Raw genomic sequence first — 12,162 nt, 5'->3', positions numbered from 1 at the left:
ATTATAGGTGACAATGACACCATGAAAACCATTCAATACATTAAAGGAAGAGTTTAATTCACACAGTGCTTTCTCACTGAGAGTTAATGGGAAGATTAACACACAGGAAAACCTACATTTACTGCCTATATATATATATATATATGTATGCAATGCAGTGTTTGTATGTAATGTACCATGTAATTCTCGGTTGGAGCTGTGTCTTTCAAAGGATGTGGTCATTCCCGGCTCCGCTAGTCTACACGCCGATGTGTCCTTGGGCGAGACACTTAACCCCACGCTGCTTCTGGTGGCAGCGTGTGAATGGGTATGAAAGATGAGCGATAGAAAATCCGCTGCACATAGATGCGCTGTATGAAAGCTTGAGTGAATGGTTGTGAATGGCAAAAACTGTGGTGTAAAGCAGCATTGAGTGGCATTCAAGACTAGAAAAGCACTATATAAATACAAACCATTTATCATTAAGAAAGCCCAAAATTAAATATTCCAATCATGTGTCTGTCACCTTCTCTTTTTTAAAAAAAATCTGACTCCATAGTGGTTCAGCAGCAACACACAATGGATCTCGGGAAATAACTAGGATGGCAAAGAATCCAAAATATGTATTTCTTCACATTTGAAGGAATCTCCGCCCCCATAACAGGAAAACCTTTGTTCAAATGCAAATATAAACATAAACAAATGTCTGTTGGATTCACCCCTCTGTCAACTTAATTCACACAATGCTGATAAAGCTCATGACACGCTGTGTTTCTCAGTTCAGATGTGGTGTTGCCTTGCAACATTCTGGCACTGCACACAGAAAGTGATATGTTTTATGCCAAGACAGCAAAGATGAGAGCAAACAGGTTGGAGTATGACTGAAAAACACAAAGAAAAATCCTTGCCCTAAACGCTCGGTTTTCTTAATGTCATGTAAACAAGTTAGTCCGACTAAAATCGAGCTTGTCTTAGTTGTTAGCATGTATGCGCTTAGTCGGACTGGAGTCGGACTAAGCACCGCTCATGTTTTTTTTTCTGTGACATAAAGGTCAACAGGAAACTGAGTTATAGCGCCACCTACGGAGGCGGAGTCAGACGTACACGGCCAATAAATTGATTTTCTCCTCCGGATGTATACTCGGACTCTGCAAGTTGTTCGTTTGCCTGTCTTAGTCGGACTACGACCTTAGCTCGATTAAACTGTGCATGTTAACGTACTGCCCGACTGTTCGTTTGTTTTTCTGTGATGTAAAGGTTAACATACTAGCCCATAGAGAGATAAAGCGCCACCTATGGAGGCGGAGTCAGACGTACACAGCCAACAAATTGATTTTCTACTCCACATGTATTCTTGGACTCGGCAAGTTGTCTGACTGTCTGTCTTAGTCGGACTAAGGCCTTAGCTCGATTAAACTGTGCATGTGAAGGTTCACAATCTCTCCAACTCCATACAGAACCAGGTAATTCATGTACATAGCATAACGCTGGTAACATTAGTATGTAAGATAACTCTGACTGTTACCACTTCCAGCCTGTCCACTGATAACAAACCCCAACTACGCTCCAAACATTGGTAAAGATGACACCACACAGTTGTAGGTGGTGGCTTTATATATTTTCTGTACAGCGGTGAGATATCGATCTTCTCATCTAACCTTTGCCAGCACACAGAAAAATGTGCAGCCCACATTCTTGTAGCCAGTGCACAAAAGAAATTATGTTAGCCTTGGAAGGTGACACATTTGTTCTTGGTGGCTGACACCAGAACTCCTCGCTGTGCATGATAGTGGGGAGCTGGTGGAGATTTCATATGGTTTATTGCTCCCACTTTCACTGAGGTTATTTATTGAACTGCCATCTTGGCCCCTGCTCTGCAGAGCCACCACCCGTTGCCTCTGCGCACCTCACTATGATCGAGGAATTTATGTCACATGAACAGCCTACTGAGCTCGGGTTGGAAGTTTTATTAAGAAGCATCATTCATGCACAGGACACTATTTACCGTAATACATTCACACATGCTGCGACTTCCTGTGATGACTCTTGATGGAAAAATGATGATAGATTGTATGCAGGGTGCAAGATTGTGAGAGGGAGCCAGGGGCGGTGGTCGTGGGGGAAACCAGGTTTCAAGTATTCCACAGGCTAAATGAAGAACAAACAACTACTATACAAGACAGTGAAGGAGAAGAGATTATCATCTGCAGATGAAAGGCAGAGAGATTGATTCTGTGCCACACAGCTGTCTTATTTGCAAGGTGTTGAGAAACCCGTTTTTTTTCTTTCTTTTTCTTTCTCTTTCTCCAAGAGGATGAAAAGATTCTTCTGAAGCCAAAAGGGTCTGCTATCATTTTTGGGCAGCTTGAGCGCTAGAGATGTTATTAACATAAATTATCTCCCCCACCAAAGAGATAGGAGAACGCTAGCTCGTTTCTGCTTTTCACACTTAATTGCCCTATTTACTGAACAGTTGCCCATGGACAACAAATGCACACACGCTCTGAAATGCATACAGGACAACAGGCAGACACAAGCCAAATAGGGCATGAGTGATACACTGAACTATCTGCCAAACGGCATTAGATACAGTACGGCTGCGGAGGCTGTTAAGGTTAAGGTCCATTCAGACTGGACTGGGAATCCACAGGAAAAATGTTAAATATTGCCTCATGGCCTTATTCACAGGGCCTTGTGTGATCGGTGTCTGTGTAAAAAAGATATTTTGAAGATGACGGTGCACCAAATGTTGGCAGAAGATATTGTAAAAATGACAAGTGAAATAAAGGAATAAAAATACTTGTGGCAATTAATAAATTCATTTTGCATTTTAAGGTTTAAAGTATCAGCTCCTGCCTCTCTAAAGAGCACAACAGTCCCCCCACTATAACAGCTGAAAAAAGCCTTGTTGAAGTGACCCAGTAAGCAAGAGTGAGGTGAATTATACATGGCTTTGCCTAATGGACTCTTAGCTTCACTTTACCTAGTCCAACAAGCTCAGAGTGTCTTTATATAAGCAGCGCCTGTTACGAGATGTTAAATCATTTTTTTCCCCGGGCAAGCTAATCATTCTTTTTTCCTTTCAGGTGTCTGAATTAGCAGGAAGCTAAATGTCTAAAGTGATTTAACTTGTTGTCTGTAAGTAGAGATAATAAACTTCTGCAGACCGTCTGTGGAGGAGTCTCCTGTGGAACAGCGTGGAGGGACAAATCAACGAGATTGACTTCATTCATTCGGCTGGCGGGGTCATCTCCACAAGCCTGGAGAGCCATACAGGATGTTAATGAGTCTGATTGTATCACAGCACCCCCACCCACCCCCCCAAATCTGAGAGTGCAGCCTCCGCTACAGAAAAGTAGAGTATAAAAAAAACAACCTTTCCTCCAGCCTGAGGGGGTCAGTCGCTATGGTAACGTCCTGAGGCAGTGACCACATGTCAAAGGGAGTCTGGGGTCCATAAGTGGACCGAAGCTCCTGCATGGGAGGAGGAGGAGGAGGAGGAGGAGGAGGATGTGGAAACAATGAGGTTCCTGCTGCTGGATACACATAACCTGAAACATGATTCAATCACAGCATGGTCTCTTTTTTGTTTTTGTCACAACTCACCTCTAACCTGTGGCTCTGACTTGTTGCTCTCATCATTCTTCAAGTTTATGCCCCATTCATCATGAGATCAGATGGTGCAATAATCAATATGCAAATGACAGCTCGAGTACAAGTATATTAGATCAATCAAAACAACAGAAACCTTACGGACTTTGTGTTTTGTTTGTTTTAATTACAGTGTGATTTACTTCAGAGATGAGCCGTGACTTTGGCTCAACAGCAATTCAATGATAATTTATTAATGAAAATAATGATCTTTCCACTCCAGCTATCACAACCTGAATATCTACTCTTCAGACTTGCTGCACCGATGCAGACGTTCAGTGTTTATATATATATTTTTTCTTTTTACAGAGCAGAATAATGAGAGCTTCTGTCAGAGGTGAAGTGTAGTTCAGCATGATACAAACTCACGTTTGAAACCATGCTGAAAGAGTTTAATACCAGTCAGGGAAGGTTCATCCCTAATTTAACCTGCCTGTTCTGTGGAATAAATTCTGATGAATGATTTCACAGGTTTTTGGTTTTTTTTACGCCCTGCAGTTTGTTGTATCTGAAAGTAAAAAAAATATAACTGAAGTATTGGAATTTACGATGTGTGAAATATTGTTTCACACAGACGATAAACAAAAAACCTTCACTACAGCTCATTATGTGCGACAGCAATCCATCCTTGACCTTCCTCGTCCTTGCTTCGACACCATGAGCTGACATCATTGTGAATTTGTCCTTTAAGGAACAATCACATATATATGATGTGAATCCTGACTCCAGTGATTTAACTCTTCCCCCGTCTGTGGGGTCGCTGCTGGAAGTGGGTGGTGGGGGGATAATTTAGAGAGCGACCTGGGGCAGCAGGCATCCCTGAACATCTGGCGAAATCTATAGCACATTTAATGACATTCAAACACAATTGAAAGAGCTGGGTTAACATGGAGAGGGTTCATTCTTATACCTCACTGTTGAAGAACCTTTTTGGGGTTGTGAGGGCGACTCTACAAGTGATTTCCAGCACTGATTGTTGTAAATGTGTTGTTGTAAGTGAAGAAAAATAGCAAATTGTTGTTAATATCTAAGATGTAATTGATTAGAAATATCTTAAATAAATAATAATTATAGTATTATGGTTACACACTGTAAAACTGCACTTTAGTTTCACAGTGTATTCTTATGTGCATACGCCACATCCTGACTTAAAAACAAACTTGAACTATCCCTTTAACCAAGTTATTCAAAACAGCCATTGCCTGTTTTAAATTCACCCAATAATTTTGTCAATTAGCAATATCCATGAAGCAAACACTTCTTCTGTTTCTTGTCTCTTGTTGTTGGTCTTGTTGTTTTTTTGTCTCTAAAATGTGTGAATCTGTCATTTTTATTTGTTTTATATGCCTGAACATTAAATATACCTATTTATGATTATGTGTGACACAGTGTTTTTGGGAATTACTACAACGATTGACAAACTTGCAGTATTATCACAGTATTACACACAACTGTATCTTAAAAATCACTTAAGACTTTTAAATGTAGTATATTTTTCTTATTCTGTAACGACTATTTTAATCGCCGCTACCACCGTTGCTGCTCAAACACTAAAGCCGTGCAACCAGAACAGCCACAAACCAAACAGATGTCTGCACTTTCTCCTCCGATATAAGAGTGAAATATGAGAATTAGAAAAAAACTAATTAACTTAATTTCATTGGTTTGGTGCTGCAAGACATTAATTAATTAACCAAAACAAGTTGTTTTCGGTTGTCGAATCACACAGGTGCAAAAATCTGTTCCACTTGTAAACCCGCTGCCACATGGTTACTTATTTATTTATTTATTTTTATTATCCTAAATCAATGTTTAACTTGTGTTTTACTCTGACAACTGTTGCGCTATAATGTAAAACACGCTGCAATCTACTGTATAATGTAGCATAAAATCCATACAGTGAGCTAATGAAATCACACAAACACAAACACAAACCAAAACGCAGAGACACGTCGAGACAATTTAGACAGCACGAGTCTAACTCTGGATTTCACCCTAATCAAAAAAGATGTAATTAATTAATCAGATAATTCACTGCCACGCATGGCGGGACGTACATCTGTGCAGTGGTAATGGGGAGAGAGAGAGTGAGAGAGAGAGAGAGAGAGAGAGGCAGAGCAGTGCAGCACTACAGTAGTGCTTCCTGGACTGTCCGCTCATCTTCACTGCTGGTATTCTGTTCAGCTTTAAAATCAAGGACCAACACTCCCAGAGTTCTGCCTCTGTGCGTGTGTGTGTCACAGAGATGCAAAGATGTGAGGCTGTGTGAGGTAACAGAGATGACACGAGGGAGGCAGTGCCTGTACAAGGCAAACATAAACTGTGCCACTTCATCGGAAAACAATGGGGGACAGGACACTGAGTGCACTCTCATCCACGTCTCCATTGTCTGCCCTCCTCTTTTTTTTTACTCCTCCTCCGAGCATGGAGCATAAGCGGGGTGAAAGAGGGAGGAGAGGGGAGAAGAGAGGAGGGGAAGGGAAGGGGGGGAGCAGCAGTGTGTGTGTGGGGGGGGGTTGGGGGGGGGTCTGGCTGTATTCTTTCTCCTCTGTCTGTGTGCGAATGCACAGACGGTTCAGTAGTAATTTGATGTGTGTCCCCGGGGACATTTGATGGATTAAAGCTAAGCAGCTCCATTTCGCAGCACCACCTGATCTTCCACTGCCTGTGCCCCATATAAAGGCTGGCGTGATTGCTGATCTCAGCTAGTCTGACAGTCTCTCTCTCTCTCTCTCTCGCTCTCCCTCCTCTCCCTGTCTGTCTCCATCTCTTCTCTTCCTCACTGGTCCCTTAAGCCTGCTGCATCACAGGAGCTATCCAGTGCTGAACAGGATCGCTTTTATTTTTTATTTTTTTATTTTTCTTGGGGGAAGCTGGGGGAGCCAGAGAGTATCACACAGCATTGCCGTCAGCCTCCACTGGGTTTCCATTTTCTTTCTTATTTTATGTTTTCTGGCTCTTTCTCGTCCACGTCAACCGCAAGGATTACCTTCAAGACAACTCCGCCGCCCGTGTGCTTCCTCAGAGGGTCTCTCATTTTTCTCTCATGCATTTTTCTCCCCAGCTCTGTGTTTTTATCCATTGAAACATGCCCCGCTCATTTTTGGTAAAGAAAATCAAGCTTGATGATTTCTCTTCGTCCAATGTGGCCACCTCCAATCACCACCACCACCACCTGGACGACTCGTTCACTTTTGCACGCTCCATCACAGACTCGGTGACCAGCCTTGGGGTTCGCCTCAGTGAGAATGGTGAGTTAACATGCCTCCACTAGTCCTGCTCTGCTCTAGTTAAAGATGTAGCAGCACTCCTGCTTGTTACACAGCTCCACTGCTTATTTCAGCATGCGTTATTTCCACACTCTGTACAGATTGTGTGTTTTTTTTGTGTTGGCTGAGTTTTTCTTACTTAACAATCTCACTGAGCGTAAATGAATATGAGACGTTACCAGCTGATTTTTTTTGCATCAGAATCCTGATTAATCCTCCCCAGAGGCACCCCACCCCCACTCCCGTGCTCCCAGACTTTTGTTTTTTGACTCCAGTGAAGGACAGGCACAATTCAGGTCACAGCCACGGATTAGCTTATGTAAATAGGCAACAAAACATGTGTCTAATCAGGAGCAGTTCCAGTTACGTATGTGTATGATTGCACCAAGCCAATTGCTCGCTGCACACACATAGAGTGACTATATCTGGTCATCATGTGCACTAAAAAATTCATGGATATGAGAGATGAGTATCGGATGATACATTTGTCCTTAGCTGTTATTGTCCTTGGGTTCCCATCACGGTCCAATCCTCCCACTGCCCCCCTCTTCCCATCCAAGTGGAGCATGCACAGTATCCCCACCCCCATCACTCCACTACATCTTTCTCTTCCTTCCGGGCATTTGAAAACTAGCAGGGGTTAGAGTTTCAGCCGCGCAGGCCTATCGTCGCCACTAGAGACATCAACACACTGTACAGTACAGCTGGAAGGGAGGTGAGGAGCTGGAGCTGAAGGGATAGTGAAGGAGGAAGGAGAAAAAAGGGAGACAAAAAATGCTTGGGGCAGCAATAAGGCCGATCACGTGACAGCGGCTGTACAGTAAACACGAAGAAAGGCACATAGCTGCACTGTGGTCAACACGCGCACTAGTCACACTGAAGCTGTAGTCGGTGCCGAGAGGCGACCTTCACTTTCATGGTCTGCCTTAAGCTCGCTGCTTCCATTTTGTGGCCACGTTGAGAGGCCATATGTGTGTCTTTGTTATGATTTGTAAGGATATGTTCACAGTGCCAGTGGCTTGTTGTGATGATGCCCACCTGTTATTCAACCGTGTCCATAACAGCGTCTATTGAAATTTAGATGGATTAGGATTAGTGGGGGATTAATAAACATTTTTTGTTGTTGTTGTAGTGAAGAGTGAACTGGTGTCTGAACTATCACTGTTCACTGTTTATTATTTTAAACAAGGCTGCTGGATAAAGACAAATAAATAAATATAAATACATTTACCAGGCATATTTTTGCAGTAAGTGATGGATGTTCTCTGAGCTCCCCTGCTGCATTTTTATGCTATCATTAAAGAATCCATTTCCATTTTACTGTCACCCCCTATTGTTCCTGAAGCTATTGTTCAACAAGCATGAAAAATAAGCATTATAATAATAAAAAAGGGGAGAAAAGAACGATAAGGTGCTACAACTGATGCTGACAAAAGGCATTTAATTTAAACAAAAGAACCGTCCTTTTTCATGCTGAGTCAAAAAAGAGGTAAAAATACAAGAATTCCCTGCGAGGCAGAAATACCCGACATCAGCACTTCCGCCGTGCCAGGAGATTTTCTTTCCCCCCATTGTGGAGACATTTGACTTGAGTGTCTGTTGAACAACAAAGAGGGGTGGCTGAGAGGGTCCATTAATTACATGCTTGCTTTGCATTAGAGAAATGAGTCTATGAGCTGTAAAGGGCTGATACAGCGAGAGTCCCAAATGATGAGCTCCATGTCTGACCTTGGGTAATTGAAACACTGTAAACAACGCTGCTTACTGAAAAAATAAATCTCAGGGAGAGGAAAAAAAGGTGATGTTGTTGTACATGGTGCAAATGACTGTATTATTATCTGTGGTGTGATGGTTAAACAGGTGGCTGTGGCTACACATCATTGGAAGTTGTTTTATTTAACTATAAGAATTTTTTTTAGAAATAATCAAGTGATATTTCTAGATTATTAGCATTTCTTTTTTTCTTTTTTTTTAAAAAAAAAAAGAGGTAAGCGGTGCTCTCTCTCTCACACACACAAGCACCATCTGTGTGGGTTGAGACAGTGCACCCATGCAGTGCAGCATAATAATGTGTGCACAGGCCTGGTGTTTCCCCTGTCCTCGGGTGTCACGGTCATGTCTGAGACAAAGTGGGGAGAAGAGAAACCCTTGGGAATGGAGATGCTGGAGTAAAGAGGGCACTTCAGTTGATTTCTTAATGGCCTGTTTCTTGGGAGGCACTTGAGTGCATTGCTGCTGTAGGCAGGTGACCCTCTTCACAAACAAACGCGCACGACGCCACATCTCTTATTGTCAGTTTGCAAGTGCACCGTGCTCAATAAACTATTATTGTGTGTGTCGCAGACACTTGATCTTCTCCAGCTCTCGACTGGGCTCACAGCTGCACTATTTTACAGATGATAGCCTATTGATCAGTTCAAAACTTTGAATTTCATTAAAAAGCAGTCAATATCCAATTTCCACTGCTTGCTGCACACAGTGCTTAGGAATGTTTTTTTTCCTTCTTTTTGTTTTTATGCACTATATTTCTCTCGGGGAAAGAAAATGTGACCACATTTTATTCTTGCTCTGATATGTTCAACCTGCACAATATCATACCTGCAGGTAAACATGCATTTAATATTTATTCAGCTCCTGAGAGTCACAGAATAAGAATATACAATATATTGAATTCTGTGTGGATGCATTTAGCTGCCAGCAAGCCTTTTAGCTCCTCTGGCACCAAGCTGCTTCAGAATGAGAGGAAGGAGAGACATGAAAGATGCCAACAAAAATATATCATCTCTCTCTTGAAATCCTGCTCGGTGCAGTTGGACATTGGAATCACTCTTGTTGCTCACTGCATCATGTTTAAACCTGCTTGGAAAAAAGGAGCTACAGGATATAAGCAGCTACATAAGCTGTAATTGTTCTCAGCAAAAACCAAACAGTGATAAATATCTTCGATAAGAAGCAACCTGTTTGAGGTGCTAATACAATCCTTTTGTAAAAAAATCAATTTTGTTAGTAGTTAATCAGAATGGCAGTGGTCACTAAGCAAACATAGAAACAGCCCTCAGCCACAGAGGACCAACATATCATAGATGTTAAAAAGGAGGAACGATCAATGTAACAATTTAATGTGTAACTTCTAACACAAGGAACTTTTTGATGAGCCGTTACCTCAACCCTCTGAAATGCAACTGTGCACATGACTGCACTATTGTGAGTTGGGGGGGGGAAAAAAATGCAATTATCTCCGTGCTGGTGCTCACTCTTTCATCATTTTACAAAGGCCAATCATCCAACATGATGATCATGTAATCACCACTGTGTCACTGTGTCCTTATCCATCCCAACCTGTGGCCAACTGTGTCTGTGTGTGTGTCTCTTTTAACCAGGCTACATCCAGGATTACATCACACCATCTGTATACCAGGGGGAGAAGAAGATGGAGCACAAGTTGGCATCACCGGTGTCAGACCCCCTCTACACCCAGGTGAGCAGTGGGGAGGAGTACTGCGACCCCGACCTGAAGCACCCCGACAGCCCCCAGTCTGGCATGACGGCCAGAGGCTTCTACAGTGGTGAATCGGAGGCCCTGGCCGAAGGTTACACCATGGATGCCTTCTTCATCTCTGACGGGCGCTCGAGGCGGAAGGGAGACACCGAGAGTCGCGGAGGAGGCTCGAGAAGCAGCAGCGCCAACGACGGGGTTCCGGAGAGGGGGGTCGCTGGCACAGCTCGCCATTCCTGCAACGAGTGCGGCAAGACGTACGCCACCTCCTCCAACCTCAGCAGACACAAGCAGACGCACCGCAGCCTGGATAGCAAGATGGCCCGCAAGTGTCCCACCTGTAATAAAGTCTACGTGTCCATGCCAGCGTTGGCCATGCACATCCTCACCCATGACCTCAAGCACAAGTGCGACGTGTGCAGCAAGGCTTTCAGCCGGCCATGGCTTCTTCAAGGTCACATGCGCTCGCACACGGGGGAGAAGCCCTTTGCCTGCGCTCACTGTGGCAAAGCCTTTGCTGACCGTTCAAACCTCCGCGCCCACATGCAAACACACTCTGCCTTCAAGCACTACAGATGCAAGCGCTGCAATAAGACCTTCGCTCTCAAGTCCTACCTGAACAAGCACTATGAGTCAGCTTGCTTCAAGGGCTCTGCCGACGAAGACGACTCTGGATCAGAAAACTAACCGCGAGGAAGAAGCAAAATTTTGAACCCCCCGTGTAGGTTCATCACTAATAACCCTGTTCACTCTGCCCTCCATGCCTTTTTTCTTCCCTTTTTTTAGAAAGCAATATTTTCACTGAGATTACGTGAAGAAACTCTAATGATTATGGCAAAGACAATTTCAAAAAAAAAAGATGCTGGATTTTTTCCCTGCACAGTAGCTAATCATCCACAGAAACATACAATCAAACAACCTTCCCCCCCCAAATAAAGACTGTAGATGATAGTTGTACACAATTAAGCAACATGTGCTAGCATGGACGCAAGCTCATGTAAACACACACACATACACTCACATACGTGTATGCACATACACACAGACACACCTTTGTGCTTGTCACCCTTTGTGAGAAGAGATAAAATCTAGCCCCAACACCTCGATCTTAACCCTAAGCCATTACTTAATCCTATGTCTAACCTGAATGCTAAACCCAAGTCTTAATGCCCAAGTTGCTCTTTGAGGTTTAGAAGAACGGCTGAAATGTTTGCAATTTCTTAAAAAAAAAAATGTCCTCACTTTCCAAAAAATTTCCTCCTTTGTGTCCTTTTTATCTCTGGTCCTCACAAAGACAGGAATACAAGCACACACACATATACATGTATACACACCTTACACACTCACATTTACACAAACAATTATATATGAGGCCTGGCATGTGAATTTTTATCAATGACTATAATAATATTGATATCAATAGTAATAATATTTAGATTCCTGATATTTTATAGCAAACAGTAATGAAAAAGTAAAAAAAAAAAAACATAAAAAAGAACTAACAGTGTTCTTTTTGTTTTTTAGAGACAAAATGACCTCTTGTATTTTTATGCTGCTTTTTATTTGCTAAGAATTGAATTCTTTTGCAACTGCCAACATGAACTTTTTATGATAATGTGAACTATAACAGTATTTGCAAAAAAAGGGGAGATCATTTTAAAAAGGTTAAAAGACGAAACCCTTTTTTTCCACACCAATGTATCAATTCAATGGATGTTATTTTTGTATTTGATTTTTCTAAATTTATTTTTTTGGTGCTTATTATCC

The 12,162-nt window shown here is 42.5% G+C and overlaps 1 protein-coding gene across 1 annotated transcript; it reads left to right on the top strand.

Annotated features, from left to right (window-relative positions):
* Nucleotides 1-6,187: 6,187 nt before the first annotated feature.
* Nucleotides 6,188-11,574, top strand: scrt2 (scratch family zinc finger 2). The gene is made up of 2 exons (XM_058643176.1): nucleotides 6,188-6,881; nucleotides 10,280-11,574. The coding sequence occupies exons 1-2, from the start codon at nucleotides 6,719-6,721 to the stop codon at nucleotides 11,080-11,082; spliced, it is 966 nt and encodes a 321-aa protein (XP_058499159.1). The 5' UTR covers nucleotides 6,188-6,718; the 3' UTR covers nucleotides 11,083-11,574.
* Nucleotides 11,575-12,162: the final 588 nt, after the last annotated feature.

This window comes from Solea solea, chromosome 11 (genome assembly GCF_958295425.1).
Source record: "Solea solea chromosome 11, fSolSol10.1, whole genome shotgun sequence".
NCBI classification, from domain to species: Eukaryota; Metazoa; Chordata; class Actinopteri; order Pleuronectiformes; family Soleidae; genus Solea; species Solea solea.
The sequence above is the reverse complement of the archived record's forward strand: the minus strand, read 5'-3'. Positions and strand labels throughout refer to the sequence as shown.